The 18,718-nt window shown below is 41.9% G+C and overlaps 1 protein-coding gene across 6 annotated transcripts in view; it reads left to right on the top strand.

Annotated features, from left to right (window-relative positions):
- HEATR3 (HEAT repeat containing 3) overlaps positions 1-18,718 on the top strand; it is a 72,620-nt gene that overhangs the window by 22,213 nt on the left and 31,689 nt on the right. For 3 of the 6 annotated variants that reach the window (XR_004382278.1, XM_032854529.1, XM_032854530.1), the window contains exons 12-14: positions 4,236-4,324; positions 11,890-12,033; positions 14,846-15,022. Coding sequence is in view for 5 of the 6 variants with exons in the window: in XM_032854529.1 (XP_032710420.1) it covers positions 4,236-4,324; positions 11,890-12,033; positions 14,846-15,022 (410 nt within the window). In the remaining variant the exon portion in view is untranslated. Of the gene's footprint in view, positions 1-4,235; positions 4,325-11,889; positions 12,034-14,226; positions 14,336-14,845; positions 15,023-17,904 lie in introns of those variants that run through there. The other 3 variants (XM_032854532.1, XM_032854533.1, XM_032854531.1) reach the window with 3 other exon arrangements.

Genomic DNA, 18,718 nt, shown 5'->3' with positions numbered 1-18,718 from the left:
CCAGGCGAGAAGGCCTAGCCTGTCACAGCTTCCAAGATCTGCCTACCCCAAGGAAATCGTGTCTGCCTGTCTGGCAGAACAAATTGCCATTTTTCGGTGGGAGTCCCAGTCAAGGTACCAGAAGCTCCACCTCCAGCCAGTCTAAAGAGCTTGTTCCACTGACAGGAGAGCACACACATTCTGTGCCTCTGCTGCACAGAAAACACGTGGGTGTGTTTCTCTCAGTTCACGTGGCTATTTGTGGTCACTGATGCTTACACATTTATTATCTGGAAGATCACAGGAAAACGATACCAAGCTCGGCCTTGGAGAAATAATGGAAAGTTTCTGAATTGTGGGAACATAGAATTAAATACTTTACATAAATTCCAAGTTCATGGGTATTGTTGACAGAACCTCTCCTTATCAGAATGAAATTTTCGAGGGGCGCCTGGGTGGCTCAGTGGGTTAAGCCTCTTCCTTTGGCTCAGGTCATGATCTCAGGGTCCTGGGATCGAGCCCCGCATCGGGCTCTCTGCTCAGGAGGGAGCCTGCTTCCCCCTCTCTCTCTGCCTACCTGTGATCTCTCTCTCTCAAATAAATAAAATCTTTTTAAAAAAAGAAAATAATGAAATTTTTGATAAAGAATTGCTCATATTTGGAGATGGTATTCTAAAATTCCTTTGGAACATTGAGATTTATTAAATAATGAAGTCTCGTGGGTTCTATGTGGATAATATCAACCATTATGGGAGAATTTTCTGGGGAGGATGGGGCCGTATTTCTCTAGCTTTTGTGTTACCATGTTTGAATATTAAGTGTATGATGATCGTACAACTCTGCCTACCTTGCTTTACTTTTAATGCTAATGTATTTTAATGCTAATTAAATTCAGGTTCTGGTCCTTGCATTCAGTACATTAACATCTTTGTCTCCTTCATTAAAAGCTATGGATCTGGGGCGCCTGGGTGGCTCAGTGGGTTAAAGCCTCTGCCTTCGGCTCAGGTCATGATCCCAGGGTCCTGGGATCGAGCCCCGCATCTGGCTCTCTGCTCAGCTGGGAGCCTGCTTCCTCGTCTCTCTCTCTCTGCCTGCCTCTCTGCCTACTTGTGATCTGTCTTTAAAATAAAAAAAAAAAAATCTTTAAAAAAAAAAAAAAAAGCTATGGATCTCTAAAACATCAAGAACATTTTAGCAATGTTGTGTTTTCAGGTTGGGTCAGTCTATCACTTGCTCCATTACATGAATTCTATAATCCTTTAGGGTTCCCTGTTTTCCCACATTTGGGAAAGCGGAGAGCTTTCTTTTTCGTTATAATTAAAATGGTAATAGCACCCATTCTGGGATATGTTTCCTGTTCTTTATCAGAACATTGAAAACCAGTCTGAAAAAGTCACCTAAATAAAAATCTGCTACTTAGTTACTTGTGGCTTGACTATTTACGTACATCGAGGTGTGCTAGAGATGGTTAGATGCTGTACAAAGTTGTCGAGGTGAAAGATGTCCTCGGTCACCCCTTCTGTTTAACTTCTGTTGACATTTACTTAATTTCTTTAACAATACCACATGTGTTGACCCTCACTGAGAATTTGTCGGAAAGGTAGGGTAGTTTGAAGCTCCTTTCCCAAATTTGGATAAATGACCAGAAATGTGAATTTAATAAAAATCACCCGAATGTTTCCTTAATTTAGGGAGAGTATGAATTACACATAATGTAAAACAGTAATGTGGTTTACATTAGGGTTTTGAATCTAAGGTCATGGTTATTTTTCTAAGAATGCAAGACAGGAAAAATTGTTTCTGAATGTGTTCTAGCTCATATTGAATGATTTCCTCATGATACAGATTCGTTGTTTTATGTGCAATTCATGAATTTCTAGGGCTACACTTCATAGCTGTGATCAGATATAAATATACCCTGCTTTTAGAGCCATGGCAACTTTTTGAATTTTAGTAGTAACAACTTCACAGCAAGTTTTGAGTGCCTTTTGGGTACTAGGCTTTATGAGCGAGGCATTGTTACCCCACCTTCCTGGTAAGGAAGCTGGGATTTCGGGAGGTTGAGGAACCCCTGCAGGGGCACTCACTCCTTTTGCACATGCTTTTTTTTTTTTTTTTTTTAAGATTTTTATTTATTTATTTATTTATTTGAGAGAGCACAAGAATGAGAGAGAGTATGAGTGGTGGGAGAGGGAGCAGCGGGCTCCCCACTGAGCATGGAGCTCAGCATGGGGCTCGATCCCAGGACCCTGGGATCATGACCTGAGCTGAATGCAGAAACTTAACTAACTGAGCCACCCAGGCGCCCCTTAAAATTTTATTTATTTATTTGACAGAGAAGAGAGCACAAGCAGGGGGAATGGCAGCAGAGGGAGAGAAGGAAGCAGTCTCTGCTGAGTAGGGACCCCAATGTGCACTTGATCCCAGGACCCTGGGATCATGACCTGAGCTAAAGGCCAATGCTTAACTGACTGAGCTACCCAGGCACCCCTAGCCCATACTTATTGAACCCTCTATGCCATGCACCATTCTAGATCCAAGGGATACAGGCATGAATGAGATAGGCAAGACCATGATGCTCATGGAGCTTACAATCTCAGATGAATAAAGATTTAAATGTAATTTCATCGCGGAAGAAAAAAATAAAAGCAGAATTGGTTGACACGGTGGCTGGGTTCCAAGGGCCTATTAGATGGGTTCGTGTGGAAAGGGCTGTCTGAGGAGGTGACATTTGACCAGAGGCCAAAAGGAGGGTCACATAATGTCAGAGGTAGGATTCCATCCCAGGCCTGTCTGATCCTAAAGCTATCCTAGTGTCCGTTCTGTGAAATGTACAGGAATTTCCTAATTCAGTACATAATGTATATCTCTGATCATGAGAGGCAAAAAAAATATTATAAGCTCTGATTCAGATTTGTGTGGAAGCTGCCTCATTCTCATGCAGGCAGCCCCCAAAGGGGCATTGGAATCTTTATAGGGCTCCAGGCACCAGAGCGCAGAAAGCCACGGTATTTATCGCATCCCCAAACTTTGTGGCTTAAAACAGCAATAATCATGTGTTTCCTCATGGTTTCTATAGGTCAGGAATTTAGCGCACAGTGGAGATGGTTTGTTTCCACTCCACAATGTTTAGGCCAGGGGTTCTCAACTAGGGGCAGCTCCCTTCCCCACGCCGTGTCCTCCCCACGCCAGGGGCCATTTGGCAATGTCTAGAGGCATTTTTTGTTGTTGTTACAACTTGGGGGTTGCTGCTGTTGTCTAGAGGACAGAGGTCAGGGATGTTGCTTAATATCCTAGGGTGTGTAGGAATTATCTGTGCGGAATATCTAGTGCTTGGGTTGAGAAGACTACCCTAGGGCTTCCGCTGGAGAACAAGGAGCCAGAATCGTCTGAAGTCTCGCTCATGTTGATGGTTGGTTCACAGGGGCTGTCAGTCAGAGCAAGATGACCTTGCCATGTGACCTAGGCTTCCTTACAGCGTGGTGGCTGGGTTCCAAGAGCAAGAGTTGAGAGAGAGAATGGAGAGAGCAAACACAAGTGAGTCAGGTGCGGGTCATGTTGCCTTTCACGACCTGGCCTGTCACATTCATGTGTCCTGTTGGTTGACATCACAAAGTCCCCCACCCCCACAAGGGGAGGGGAAATAGACCGTCGTGATTATTTTCGGACAGTATAATCTACCACAGCAAGTCCATCGCTTCCCTTTCCCATCACAGGAGTAAGAAAGAAAAGAGTAAGAATGAGCAGGAATGGGAAGGGGAAGTTGGGTCGGTAAAAACCACAGAAGCCACTGAAACCACGGCGGTATAGTGGCCTAGCCTTGCACGAGCAATAGTTCTTGGGTAGGTAGTAGGTTTGGGCTGCCTAGGAAGCACTCTGATTTGGGAGACCTCTCTGTGCGAGGTTTGCCCAGCACCGTGATGACAATCTATGAAAAGCTGAATTGTGTCTATGAAAGCTAGCTTAGGTGTATCATGGGCTAAAGCCCGAAGTAAATGAAAATCCAGCACCTAGAAGGCAAGGACTGTCTATAGAATGCTCCCTTATTATGGTTATTTCAATTGTGGTCGTCTTTCAAAGTCAAGTATACAGTTCACAGGGGGCTCTTAACTAGAAGTTTGGGCTTAACATTGAAAATGTTTTAATTATAATAGCATATATTAACATTTAACATGCGATGTTTTGATTCTATTTTTTTTTTTTTTTTACAAAGTAACTTAGAGAAGACAAATTTATATTTCATTTTTGTGTTTTAGATTTTGCTGAACACGTTGACTTTCTAGAAGCCATAAGTAGTGCCTTGAGGGCCCTTTTGCAAACAATGGCCTCCAAGAACATTTCTCAGGTAAGATTTTTTAAAAAAATTTTATATGTAACCCACAAAGATTCTGTATTATGGAAGCAAACTTAATTACTTAACTGTTTTTTTTTTTAAGATTTTTATTTATTTATTTGACAGAGAGAGATCACAAGTAGGCAGAGAGGCAGGCAGAGGGGGAGGGGGAAGCAGGCTTCCTGCTGAGCAGAGAGCCCGAGGCAGGGCTCGATCCCAGGACTCTGAGACCATGACCTGAACCCAAGGCAGAGGCTTAACCCACTGAGCCACCCCGGTGCCCCTTGATTTTTTTTTTTAAGTATTCCTATTAGAAGAGGAGTATATGATCCTTATAAAAAGAAAGCAAAAATCCTTAAAATAGAAAGTGATGTATTTTGTTTCTTCCCACCGCTGCTACCAACACACACACAGATTTTTTTACTGATGTAACTTAGTTGACATACCTGTCACAAATATCTTCTATGAATGTCATTTGTCTTCTTTAACATTTTACAGAAATTTTCATGCCTGCCTACTGACCCTCCATAGTAATCCAGCGGCATCTCTGTGATAGCTGCTCTCCCACTTTTATTCTTCGCTTTTTTATTAAGGAAATTTTCAGACATCTCTAAAAGCAGAGAGAATAGTGTCATATGAGCTGCAGGGGTCACAGAGTTGGCCGTGTCCTGGCGTTCTCGTTACTCTCCTCTCCCTTACACATGTGGCTTTTTCTGGACTGCTTTAAAGCAAGTCATGTTCCTTCACCCGTAAGTATTTCATTATGTGTCTGTGACAGAAAATGGACTTCTAAAACCTCGAGCACAGTACCATAGCCCCAGATTAATGGCATTGCTTAATTATCAGTTGATATCAGCCTGAGTTCACTTTTTCCTAATTTCCACAAAAATGTCTTTTTCAGTTGTTTTGTTTAAATCAGAATCCAAACAAGATCCACTTACTGCTTTTGGTTGATACTTTGGTTTAAAAAAAATTTTTTTTTTTTAACGGCTTTAGTGAGGATTTATTTCACATACCAGCCATACAATTCACCCATTTAAAGTGCATAATAGTTCAGGGGTGCCTGGGCGGCTCAGTCGTTAAGCATCTGCCTTTGGCTCAGGTCATGATCCCAGGGCCCTGGGATCGAGCCCCACATGGGGCTCCCTGCTCTGCGGGAAGCCTGCTTCTCCCTCTCCCTCTCCTACTCCTCTGCTTGTGCTCTCTCTCTCTCTCTCTGTCACATAAATAAACAAAATCTTAAAAAAATAAATGAAGTGCACAGTTCAGGGCCAACTGGGTGGCTCAGTCGGTTAAGCTTCTGCCTTCGACTCGGGTCCTGATTCTCAGTCCTGGGATTGAGCCCCGAGTCGGGTTCCCTGCTCAGTGGGAGTCTGCTTCTTCCTCTGTCCCTCATCCCGCTTCTGTTCTCTCTTACTTGCTCTCAAAAAAATAAAATCTTTAAAAAATAAGTGCACGATTCAGTGGTTTTAATATATTCACAGATTATTAAATCTCTTAGTTTAAAACATTTTCCCTACCAACTCCCCCTCCCTATATTATTTATTCATTGAAGAACTATCATTTGTCCTATAGAATTTTTTCCATTATGAGATTTGGCTGGTTTCTCACGATGGTAGTGTTGACATGTCTCTCTCTTGTTCATGTATTCTATAAACTAGGAACTAGATCTAGAGTCTTAATTAGATTCAGGATCAGATTTTTTGGGAAGAATAATTCATAGTGCTGTATGTATTTTCTACTTTTATATCACAAATTATATATTTTCATAAATTGGTGATGTTAAGATTAATCAGTGGATTCGGGGCACCTGGGTGGCCCAGTTGGCAAAGCGGCTGCCTTGGACTCAGGTCATGATCTTGGGGTCCTGGGATTGAGCCTGTCATCAGGCTCTGTGCTCAGCAGGGAGTCTGCTTCTCCCTCTCCTTCTGCCCCTCCCCTGACTCATTCGTTCTCTTCCTCTCTCTCTATTTAAAAAAAAATTTTTTTTTTTAAATTTGACAGACAGAGGTCACAGGTAGGCAGAGAGGCAGGCAGACAGAGAGGAAGGGAAGCAGGCCCCCTGCTGAGCAGGGAGCCCGATGTGGGGCTCAATCCCTTGGACCGAGATCTGAGCCAAAGGAGGAGGCTTTAACCCACTGAGCGACCAGGCGCCCTTCCTCTCTCTTTAATAAAGGATTAATCAGTGGATTCATTTAATGGTTGTAGCCAGGAGTGATTAATATTGTCTAGATCTATTACTTATCAGTGGTTGCAAAATGGAGACATCTTAATTTTGTCATTTCTTTTACATTTATTAGCTGTGATTCTTCTTCTTTTTTTTTTTTTAAAGATTTTGTTTATTTGATAGACAGGTAGGCGGAGAGGCAGACAGAGAGAGAGAGGAGGAAGCAGGCTCCCTGCTGAGCAGAAAGCCCGATTTAGGGCTCAATCCCAGGACCCTGGGATCACGACCCGAGCCAAAGGCAGAGGATTTAACCACTGAGCTACCCAGGTGCCCCAGCTGTGATTCTTCTTCTTCTTCTTCTTTTTTTTTTTTTTTAAAGATTTTATTTATTTATTTGAAAGAGAGAGAGAGAGAATGAGAGGGGAGAAAGTCAGAGGGAGAAGCAGACTCCCCACGGAGCTGGGAGCCTGATTCGGGACTGGATCCTGGGACTCTAGGATCATGACCTGAGCCGAAGGCAGTTGCTTAACCAACTGAGCCACCCACGCAGCCCAGCTATGATTCTTCTATAAGAACTTTCTGTCTCATCAGTTATTTGGTAACTTTGAAACAAAGCTCGTACCAAAAAGATAGGATTTTTCCAAAATAATGAATTAGTGCCCTTAGCAGTCTCTAAAAGTGGTGAGTGAGGTTTGTTTGTTTGTTTTAATATCATTATGAACTCATGGGACTTTTTTGTTTGTTTTGTTTTTAAGATTTATTTATTTATTTATTAAGGATTTTATTTATTTGTCAGAGAAAGAGTGTCAGAGACCGCACAAGCAGGGGGAGAGGCAGGCAGAGGGAGAAGCAGGCTCCCTGCAGAGCAAGGAGCCTGATGTGGGACTGGATCCCAGGACCCTGGAATCACGACCCCAGACAAAGGCAGACACCCAACCCACTGAGCCACCTAAGTGTCCAATTTATGTATGTATGTATGTATGTATGTATTTTAGGGAGAGAGAGTAGCACGAGTAGAAGGGGCAGAGGAGGAGGGAGAGAGAATCCTAAGCAGATTCCCTGCTGAACACAGAGCCCCACTTGGGGCTTGATCTCACAACCCCTCTGAGACTGTATAGTCAGATTGCTGTATTTTCAAGTTACTTGACAATATTCTCTTTCTGGCTTGTTGTAAAGTTAGATTCAGTTGTTTTAGCTTTCTTTCTTTCTTTCTTTTTTTTTTTTAGCTTTCCTATTTTTAAGAGACTTAATTTTTTTTTTAAAGATTTATTTATTTATTTGACAGAGATCACAAGTAGGCAGAGAAGTAGGCAGAGAGGGGTGGGGGGAGCAGGCTCCCTGCTGAGCAGAGAGCCCGATGCGGGGCTCGATCCCAGGACCCTGGGATCATGACCTGAGCCGAAGGCAGAGGCTTTAACCCACTGAACTACCCAGGTGCCCCTAATTTTTAATTATATAAAATATTTACACAATTTCAGAGTTAAAACTGAACCAAGATACCAAGATATATTCAGAGAAATATATGGTAGATGCATATAAAGGAATATTATTCAGCTTTGAAAAGGAAAGAAATTCTTTTTTTTTTTTTAAAGATTTATTTATTTATTTGACAGAGATCACAAGTAGGCAGAGAGGCAGGCAGAGAGAGGAGGAAGCAGGCTCCCTGCTGAGCAGAGAGCCCGATGCGGGGCTCGATCCCAGGACCCTGGGATCATGACCTGAGCCGGAGGCAGAGGCTTTCACCCACTGAGCCACTCAGAGGCCCCAGGAAAGAAATTCTTATACATATTACAACATGGATGAACTTTGAAAACATGACATTAAGTGAAATAAACCAAACACAAAAAGACACATATTGTATGATTCCATATATTAGGGACCTAGAATAGTTAAATTCATTAGGACGGTATGTGGAACAGTGGCCACCAGGGATTGGGGGAAGGGAGGAAATGTAGGGACATACTGTTTAATGGGACGGTTTCAGTATGGAATGACGAAGCCCTGGATGTGGATGGTGGTATTGGCTAGTGGTACAACAGTCTGAAGGTATTTACTGCCACTGAACTATGCACTGAAAAATGGTTAGGGTCACCTGGGTGGCTCAGTCATTTAGGCATCTGCCTTGCCTTCCGCTCAGGTCATGATCGCAGAGTCCTGGGCTCTCTGCTCACCGGGGAGTCAGCTGCTCCCACTCCCTCTGCACATCCCGCCCCCCACTCGTGTTCGCTTTCTCTCTCTCTCTCTCAAATAAATAAATCTTTTTTTAAAAGGTTAAAGTGGCAGGTTTTATGTTATGTATGTTTTAAAACAATTCCACTTACTTATTTTTATTTAGTCTCGCTTCTGTCCCTTTGCCCCTGTCCTTTTCAGGTTTTGATTTATCATTCCATTGTTCTTAATTGGGAAACAGAAGCAAATACGCAGACACTGTTCTGTTAAGAGTCTTGCTGCTGCACCCTGCTTTGCCTTTTCTTCCTTCTCGATCACTGTGTACAGACACCTTCCTCATTCCTTCCTCACAGTTCCACATCCTGTTACTCCATTGTGTTGGTGTCCCTCCTCGTTCAGCCGGCCTGTTGATGGGGGTTCTCATTCCAGTCCGTTGTTATTACGACTAGAACTGTAGGGAAGAGCCTTTTTACAGATGTTATTTCGTGTTTCTGCCCTGGTGTCTTGGAGATGGATTCCGCGGAGAAGTGGGCTTGCTGAGTTGGAGGAGAGATGCATTGGTGATTTTGCTGATTATTGCTCTAGTCTCCTCCTCTGAGATTGAGGCGTTTTGGATTTCCTACAGCAGAGCTGGAGAATGCCTGTTTTGCTGTAGCCTCAGAAACAGAGTAATGTTGTCAGAACGTTAGATTTTTTTTACCAGTTTGATAGTTGAGACATTATATACCAACTTAAATTTGCATTTGTCTTACGGTAGGAGATTGGATGTCTCTTTATGTGCTTCAAGGGCCTTTGCATTTTTTTTCTGTAACCGCTCCTGTCTTTTGCCAGTTTTGCTATTGGGTCGGTGTCTTTTTCTTCTTGGAATATAAGGGCAAATCCTAGAGCCTCGCCCCCAATCCACTGAAGCAGAAACTTTGAGGAGGGGCCCAGTGATCTATATTTTAACGGTTCTCTGGGTGATTGGCTTGCACACAAAGTTTGGGGACCAGTGTGCTAAACCATCCCTGCCCCTTTTCTAAAATCTTCCAGTTTTGGGGCACCTGTGTGGCTCAGTGGGTTAAGCCACTGCCTTTGGCTCAGGTCATGATCTCAGGGTCCTTGGATTGAGCCCTGCATTGGGCTCTCTGCTTGGTGGGGAGCCTGCTTCCCTCTCACTCTCTCTGCCTGCCTCTCTGCCTACTTGTGATCTCTCTCTGTCAAATAAATAAAATCTTTAAAAAATAAATAAATAAAATAAAATCTTCCAGTTTTGATTAACATGTCATTAGGCCATACCACCTACTTCTCTTGCTTACAGCCACCTACTATGCCCTGGGCCACCCTTTGTTCCTTGAAGATTCCTGCTGTTGGGGTTTGTTACTCTTTGCTAGTCCTGTCATGATTCTGGGTGACTTCAAGATCCACATAGATGTCCCCCCATCACCTGGCTTCGAAGTTCTTGGACCTCCCTTTCTCTGGCGGTCTGGTCTTCCTTCCCTACCTTAGTCATTCCATGGCCACACCCTGGAGCCGTGCTTCCCAAACTTTATCTTGGTCCACAGTTTAATGAGAACATCTCTGGTGCTTTACTGTTAAATACAGTATGTGCTTTTGGCATCTAGTCTAAACTTTTTCAGTTTTTTTCTTTGTATATTTGAGAATTTTTTTCAAGAACATAACTTTTGACCCTCAATTTCTTTGACATGGGAATGGTAATAATGGAGAGAGGATTAAAAACCCTATACTGTAGGGCCATGGGAATATAAAGTCTTTTTATTGATATTCCATGATCTTCAGCAGTAGTTAACTGGACCAGCCTGACGCTTAAAGAGAATTCCTCCCAGCTCATGCTCAGTTAATGTCTGGGCATTCATATATATTAAGACCATAAATCCTCAGGTTGGCTGTACATTGGGCACGAGCATGGAATTCGAGGACTAGAAGGAGCCTGGCTCTCGTGCTTTGCAAGGAGAGGAAAACCAGGGACCAGAGTAGCTGAGTAACAGCACTGAGAGTACAGTACAACTGTCCGGCTCCCTGTCCATTTCTCTGCCTTGTTGGCTTGTGCATATGGGGCAGCTTGCCTTTGTGACTCGGGCTGGTAGTAAAGCAGCACGCCTCCGGCATTCCCAGCAGCCTTGTTCAGCTGGAAGGCATCCCAGGGTTGGCAAGATTGTTTCCATTAGATTATTTCCTAAGAAACTGGGGCATATTAGCTGTTACCTTTAGGTTTGGCAGAAACACTGCAGATGATTCAGAAATGAGTTTGATTTAGAACTGTTCAGTATGTTTATATATAATAATATCTAACAGTTAGTGAGTTCTTGATGTGCATTATTTAATTCTTAAAGCAACTCTGCAGGGTGACCACTGTCCCCATGTCCCTGATGGGGAAATGGAGACCTTAGTTGGGGAGGGGAGAGAGAGGAGCCAGGATATGAACCCAGGATGTCTGATCCCAAGCCCTTAGTCACCACACTGTGCTGGTGCTCACAGGTGATGGTTTGGCAACACGACAACTTGAGTTCTCTGGTGATATCTGCATCCACGGGTGTGTTCAGATTAGCTTAAATGAAAATTATCACTACGCAGTAGAAGCACTGTATAATTTAATGTTTCTACAGTCTCTAATAATTTCCTGTAACAACGCACATCTCAGGGTTATTTCTCAACTTGTATGGCTTCAGCCAATTTTTATTAAAGCTACATATTCTATGTACACTTTCGAAACATTTTTTTGGATCAATGTTTAAAAGAAATTAGGATCTCTTTAAATAGGTTTGTGTACATCTGACTGAAAGTTGTCTTTTTTTTTTTTTTTAAAGATCTTATTTATTTATTTGAAGGAGAGAGAGCACAAGCAGGGTAGGAGAGGAGGCAGAGGGAGAGGGAGAGGGAAAAGCAGATTCCCCGATGAGCAGGAAACCCGACATGGGCCTTAATCCCAGGGCCCCAGGATCATGACCTGAGCTGAAGGGAGATACTTGGCTAACTGAGCCACCCAGATGCCCCCCAAAAGTCTTCTTCAAGTAAAACTAATGGGAAACGAAGTCCCTCTTCTGGGCTTACAGCTGTGGTAGATGGAATAATGACAGTGACGTGAACAGGCCTCATATTTATTCAGAATTACCAGCTGTACTGGGCACTGATTAGATATGTAATAACTTCTCTGTTGTTGTCATTCCTATCACTGTTGTTGCACATGCTGTTGGCATTGGTTGAGTTTAACACTGTAAATATTCTCTTTCCTTTTCAACAGTGTATAACTCCCAATCAGTTGATGACACTATGCACAGCCGGCATTCACAGTGGTAACACCGGGGTTAGAGTAAACGTTGTTAGTATTTTAGGAATCACGGGCAGCGTCCTCGCCAAAGAAGATGGAACACTGGAAACTCTTAAGGTAAAACTATATGCTTCCAACGTAAAGCATTAAATCGTTAGAAAGAGGGGGAAGAGTAAACTGTTGGTGTGGGATTTTTAAAAACTTCTATGGACATCATGAGAAGAAATCCTATCGAGAAGTTGCTTACTAAGGTACATTATTAAAATATTCCCTTTGGTTTGATTTGCCTATATGAATTAGGTAGGCACTTGAAAAACTGAGTTGCATTTGGTCACTTTTAACTTTATTCCTGAGATACTTTTTCAGAAATAAATTTGTTTTTAGTGAAAGGCCCAGTTGAGAATTGTCCCAGGTGCCTCTGCCTTTGCTGTTGCATAAAATGTATGCATATTATATTCTCGTACTAATGAAGGAACAACTCCCCAGTTGCTTTAGCACGCCAGACTAAAGCACATTCTGAACAATACCACACAGTTCACTCTGCTATCACTGTGTAAGTTTTAAGTGGGAAGTGCATTAGGAACTCACTCAGCATATTTGCTTACAGCGTTTTATCTCAGCACAGTTGCTGGGGAACTACAATGTTAGAGACACAGCATCCCTAGGAACTAAAAGGACTGTGGTAGTAAAATTGCCCCTCTTTGTGCTAATAATAATTGCTGAAATATTATTACTAATTAATGGGTAATAAACTATTAGACTTCCTGAGAACTTTACAACGACTGGTTTTTGTTTTTGTTTTATTTTTAAGTAGGCTCCATGCCCAGCGTGGAGCCTGATGCAGGGCTTGAACTCACAGCACTGAGGTTGAGAACGGAGTGGAGATCAAGAGCAAGTCATGATCTCAGGGTGATGAGATTGAGCCCTGCGTTGGCTCAGCATAGAGTCTGCTTCTCTCTCCCTGTCTCCGTGTGCCCCTCCCCCTGCTCTTTCCTTCTCTCTCTCAAAAAAAAAAAAAAAAAAAAAAAAGAACTGGATGCTTAACTAGACTGGGCCACCCAGGGACCCCAGTGACTGATATTTTTTAGAACCTAATTTTAAAAGATGATACATGCATGTAAGAAAACATTTAGAAAAGTAGAAAAGAATATATAATGAAAGACCCCTCTCCATTACTAACTTTCCAGCCCCCCCCAGTTTGACTCTAGAGAGACAGCCATGGTTACTCCATTCTTCTGTTTATTCTAGGGAATTTTGATATATAGACACATTAGTGAGAGAGAACGTAGCCATGTGGCTGTGTATGTGTACGCAGATACAGATGAGCATGTACGTGTTTCATCACTTCCTGTCCCTTACGACTATAATTTCCAAGATCCACTTAGGAGGAGCAGCAAGTTTTTCTCAGGCATAACATGTGATTTAAAAAAAAAAAAAATTTTTTTTAAGATTTTATTTATTTATTTGAGAGAGAGCACCGGTGGAGGGTGCGGTGAGGGGAAGAGCGGGGCAAGGGCACGCAGCAGAGGGAGAGAGAGAAGCAGACTCCCCACTAAGCAGGGAGTCTGACATGGGGCCTCATCCCAGGACCCTGAGCTCAAGACCTGAGCTGAAGGCAGGCACTTAACCAACTGAGCCACCCAGGCGCCCGTTCACTGTTTAATGTCTTCAGCATGGTCCATCCTCACATGTTTCCAGTTGTTCCACAAACATCTGTTTATAGATAGTTTGTTTAAATGAGGATCTAAGTCAAGTCTACATGTTATGTTTGGCTTTGGATCATCTAAGCTTCTCTCAATCTAGAAACTTCTCTCCCTGCCATTACCCTGGCACTACCTCTCATCACCTGCTTTTTGTTTTTTGTTTCTTTCTTTCTTAAGTAAGCTCTGTGCGCAACATGGGGCTTGAACTCATGACCCTGAGATCAGGAGTCACATGCTCTGTTGACTGAGCCAGCCGGGCACCTCTACTACCACCTGTTTATTCCTCAAATTCTGGGGTCAGTTGTCTCACAGCCTCCAACCTTCTGGATTTGTCTGATTGCTTCCATGTGGTGTTAAGCTTGTTCCTTTATCCTCTGTATTTTCTGCAGACTACAAGTTAGATCTAAACCTGGATCCCATTCAAATTTATGTTGATCTTTTTAATAAGACTACTTCATAGGTGATCGTATGTGCTTCATACTTTATTATAGGTTATTAACTCTAAATACTATCCTAGAGGTTATCTCAAGTACTTAAATTCAGATAAGACTGAGGTCCAGAGCGGGTAATGGACTTTCTAAGGGTCAGTCTGTTATTTATGTCACAGCTGGAGTTTGGACTCGCTGTTCTTAGCATTTCCACTCTCCCACCGATAATACCAGATGTGCACATCACCCTTGAGACATAAAGGGTGAAGCAGAACAGCCAAAAACAAAGTAAGTTCACTCTCGAACAGTTCCTCACAGATTGGGAATGCCCTGTTCATCAGCTAGCTAATCCTCAAAGGATGGATGGGTGTTAAAGATCATCACAGGAGTCAGAAAGAGATGAAGTTTCATTTTTTTAGTTGCCCTAGAGTGTTTTTCATATAATTTTACTTTTTCATATAGTTTTAAAAGCATGTTTTTTGTTGCAGACATATATCTGTATTTTTGACACCATGGGGAAAGCCTTTTTGGGGGAGATAGAGGGGAAATTTTAATTGATTTAATTTAGGAATAGAAACTCTAATATACTTAAGTTATCTTGTTGATATTATATTTGGTGTATTTATAAGTATAGGTGAAGTCTTTAATCTTTAGTTCTTTCCAAGTTTTAATTTGTCTCTGGCATTTCTAAATTTTAAAATACCATACGTGAATTGTTACCACATTGAAAGTTAGTACTTATTTTGGAAACTGATGTTAGAATATTGGACAATCAACAGTGTGCCTTGTTGTCTCCAGACCATTGGGTGCTTTCTGCTTGAGGTTGCCACCAAAGATCCCTCCCTCGTGGTGGCAGGAGAAGCCTTGGATGCTCTCTTCGATGTTTTCGCAGATGGTAAAGAAGCCGAAAGGGCCTCAGTTCAGATTAAATTGTTATCTGCTCTGAAAGAATTCCAGCCAGTCTTCAAAATGAAGGTATGGAGCCGTTTTGTGTTGAAATGCTTAGGTCTCAGCCATCCTTCGAGAACGGGTGTCTGTAGTTCCCTCCTTGCACTCTCTGTGATTCGTAGAACGCTGCCTCCCTGGAACTGGAGGATGCTTGTTGCCTGAGTCAGAGCTCAGGCCTTGCTGTTGAATCACTGTGACTTGGGCCAGAATGGTGTGGGCACGGTTCCCTTTCTAGATGAGTTCAGTAATGCTCACCGTGCTCCTGGAGAAGCACTACAGTCTTTAGCCTACAAAGCACTTTCATAGGTGTTGTAAATTTATTTTATGTCATTACAGGTAATATATTCCAGCTTGATTCCAATGTTATGACTATTTCCTTTTGGTGCTCTGAAAAAAAAGGGCAAACTCCAGGCTGGTCTCTGTCGGAGAATGTAGCTACCTTCATTTACCCTTTTATTTATTTTTTTGTTTCACTAGAAGCATCAAAGCTAACTTTGAGTCAAAGAGTAATTTTCAGAAACTTGGTGACCAGGGAAAGGCAACCAGGAATTTTAAAAACAGCCTTGAATCCTATGTCCACAAATTGAAGTTTACCATTCTCCAGTGATCTAAACCTCCCTTTCCAGGGGCACCTGGCTGGCTCAGTCCGTGGAGGATGTGACTCTTGATCTCAGGGTCATGAGTTTAAGTCCCACCTTGGGCACAGAGTTTACTTAAAAAACAAACAAAATTTCCATTTATAAACAATGTCATTTTGAGAAATAAAAATATTCATATTTTTTGCTTTTAGATTTCAGATTAAATATTTGCTTTCAAATCTTTGTCAAGAAAATAGAGGTTTGGATGAAAAATTAGCTTACTTCTGTTGTTTTCCGATATGTATTTCTTTTATTTTTATTTTTTTATTTTAGAGAGAGGGAGAGAGAGCAGGGGGATGAGCAGAGGGAGAGGGACGAGCAGACTCTGCCAGTGTGGAGCCAGACGTGGGACTCGATCTCACAACCCTAAGATCATGACCTGAGCCGAAACCAAGAGTCGGAAGCTTAGCTGACTGAGCCACCTAGCCGCCCCCAATTTCAGGCTTCTGATGCAGAATTGATTTCTCAAGGAGAGAACTCTGTGATGTTTTTTAGGAGAATATGATTGTATGTCTTATAATTTAGATTTTCTGAAGTTTTTTTTTTTTTTAAGGAATAGGAAATACTTTTCTTTAGAAAAGTAGCAGCATACACCATGTACATTCTGTGTCATAGTTACATCTAAGTCAGTGTTGGTTTAAGGACATCAGAATTGGTTTGTTTTTAATGTTTTCATGTTTTGGCATGTTCTATTTAAAAATGTGATCATAGTGACTGACATTTATTGAGCTAAGATTCACCAGGAGGTAACTTAAGTCTGGCGGAAACAATTGAATAGTTTACTCTTAATTACCCTTTGTTCAAGCCTGTAGGATTTTTTGTTTGGGTTTTTGTTTTGTTTTGTTTGTTTTTTTGCTATTTTTTAAAATTGAGATACAGTTCACATATAACATTGTATTAGTTTTAGGTGTACAGTGTAGAGATTTGATGCATGTACATACTGGGAAATAACTACTATAATAAATTTAGTTAAATCAAACATCATCACACATAGTTGGAAAATTTTTTTCTTGTGATGAGAACTTTTAAGCTCTACTCTTACAGTAATTTCCAAATATACAATCAGAGTCACCATGCTGAGCATTATATCCCCATGATTTATTTAGTTTATAACTGGAAGTTTGTGTCTTTTGACCCTCTGTTCACCCATACTTGTCTGTTCTTTAAGCAGTGAGAGGTTTTATTCCCTTTATTTTCTGCCTCATCGGTAACCAAATTGAGTGATGTTTCTCCACATAAAGACAAAATGTGCCTTAGTATTTTCCCCCTTCGTTATCCAGAATGTAACCCAACATATTCACAAACCTGCACTTTGTGTTTTCTCTTAACACTGTGTCCTAGAGATATTTCCATACCAGTACGTGGCGGGTATCCACAGTGTTCTTAAAGGGTGCAAGCAGGCCCTTGAAACATCTGAAAAAGGAGTCTGCATGGTGAGGAGAAAATACCCCCTATTTCCCTGCAGCTGTAAGGAAAGCAGATGTAGTTGAGAATTCAGACTGCAGAAGCCAATGCTCAGAGAGGAGTTATGTAAACTATGAACCAGCAAAACAACCCCTAACCATTGGGAGGGCTGTTCTGATTGAGATTCCTACTGGCTATGCAGTGCTATGCTAATGATGTTTAATTAAGTGTTTTTCTTTTCTCAGAGGTCTAAAGCCCGAATGAAATTTCTTTGTTAGCCAGAAGAGCAGCTTGTAGTTTTTCATACGAAGTGCTTCTGTGAACGAAGCCACAGTTGCATTGAGGACTGTCGGGTATATGTTTGACCTCAAGTTGCATTGCAGTATGATACAATGCACTTTACCGAAGAATTTCCCTAAAGGGCTGGCTCTCAGAGTTGTCCCGTGAGCAGACTCACTGGTAACGTGTTACAAATGCAGATGCCCAGGCCCAACCCCAGACCTACTGAAAATCAGAAACGGCAGGTGGGCCCACCAACCTGCTTTTTTAACAAGCCTTCCAGGTGATTCTGTTGCACACTAAAATTTGAGGTCCGCTCTCCAGAGGTGAAGTCTGGTTCACATCCCATAAAACTTACTCTTTTAAAGTCTGCAATTCAGCCGTTCTTGTACCTATCATTTTTTAAAAGTGCATAATCTTAATTTCTCCTTCGGGCTCACACACCGTATTCTTTTGCCTTGGAAAGCGAAAATCTTTCACCAAATTCTGGCGGCTCTTCGTTCCGAAAAGAACACGCCCCAGGTCACGTGCTTTCTTATCTGAAGGAATTCAGAACGCATACCGAATCACATATGATTTTTTTGGCAGATACGAAAAGAAGGGAGAGGTAAATACAGTCCAGACCAGCTGTGTGTTCTCGACAATGTGAAGATGAATTTGAGAAGGTTTGTCGCTTATCAAGAAACTGTTGAGAAAAGACTGACTACTTGAACCACTGAAAGAGAGACCAGTTCTCGCCCCAAGCGTTCAGTGCTAAGGAGTACTAACGTATTTCCTTGGAGTGTATGTGTTTCTAAAAATCATTTCTCAATGCCCATATCCTGTCCATTAATTTGAAGTTTATAAGAACTTCAAAGCCGGTCAGAAGCTCTTTTAAGCCTTGGGATCTTTGTGGCATTTTTAGTATTCTCTAAATTATGTTTCCAGCACGTTTTAATCACTGGAAACCCAAGGAGTGGAAGAGTAGAAACAGGAATCTCAGGTGGTTCTTCATGAGCCGCAAAGAACCTTCCAGACGATCATGTTTTCCTGGAATTTTGCAGGAAAGGAAAATCCAGAGCATTGCTTGGACGCTCTTTTAAGCAAGTGTCATTTTATAGGTGCCGCCAAAGCGAGCAGGCATCGTTTTGTATTAGCCAAGTCTCTATAAACTGAAATACGAAGACAAACTTCATAAAAGTTTTTTGGTTATGAAGTATGCCAGTTGTGTTTCCCTTTTGTGCAGAAGTGAATGAGCTGAATTTGTATTCCACTTTTCCGTAGAATATACTAGGGAATTCACGAGGTCATTGTCAGCCTCTATACAAACGGAGCTGATCACTTACTGCTTTGTAACCTCACTCCGTGTTTAAGTGGATACAGAATCGGAATCAGGAGGAAATATTTTTAAATAAATAACTTT

This window comes from Lontra canadensis, unplaced genomic scaffold, assembly GCF_010015895.1.
Source record: "Lontra canadensis isolate GAN:19392208 unplaced genomic scaffold, GSC_riverotter_1.0 scaffold8, whole genome shotgun sequence".
Lineage (NCBI taxonomy): Eukaryota > Metazoa > Chordata > Mammalia > Carnivora > Mustelidae > Lontra > Lontra canadensis.
This window is presented reverse-complemented; position numbering and strand designations above follow the sequence as displayed.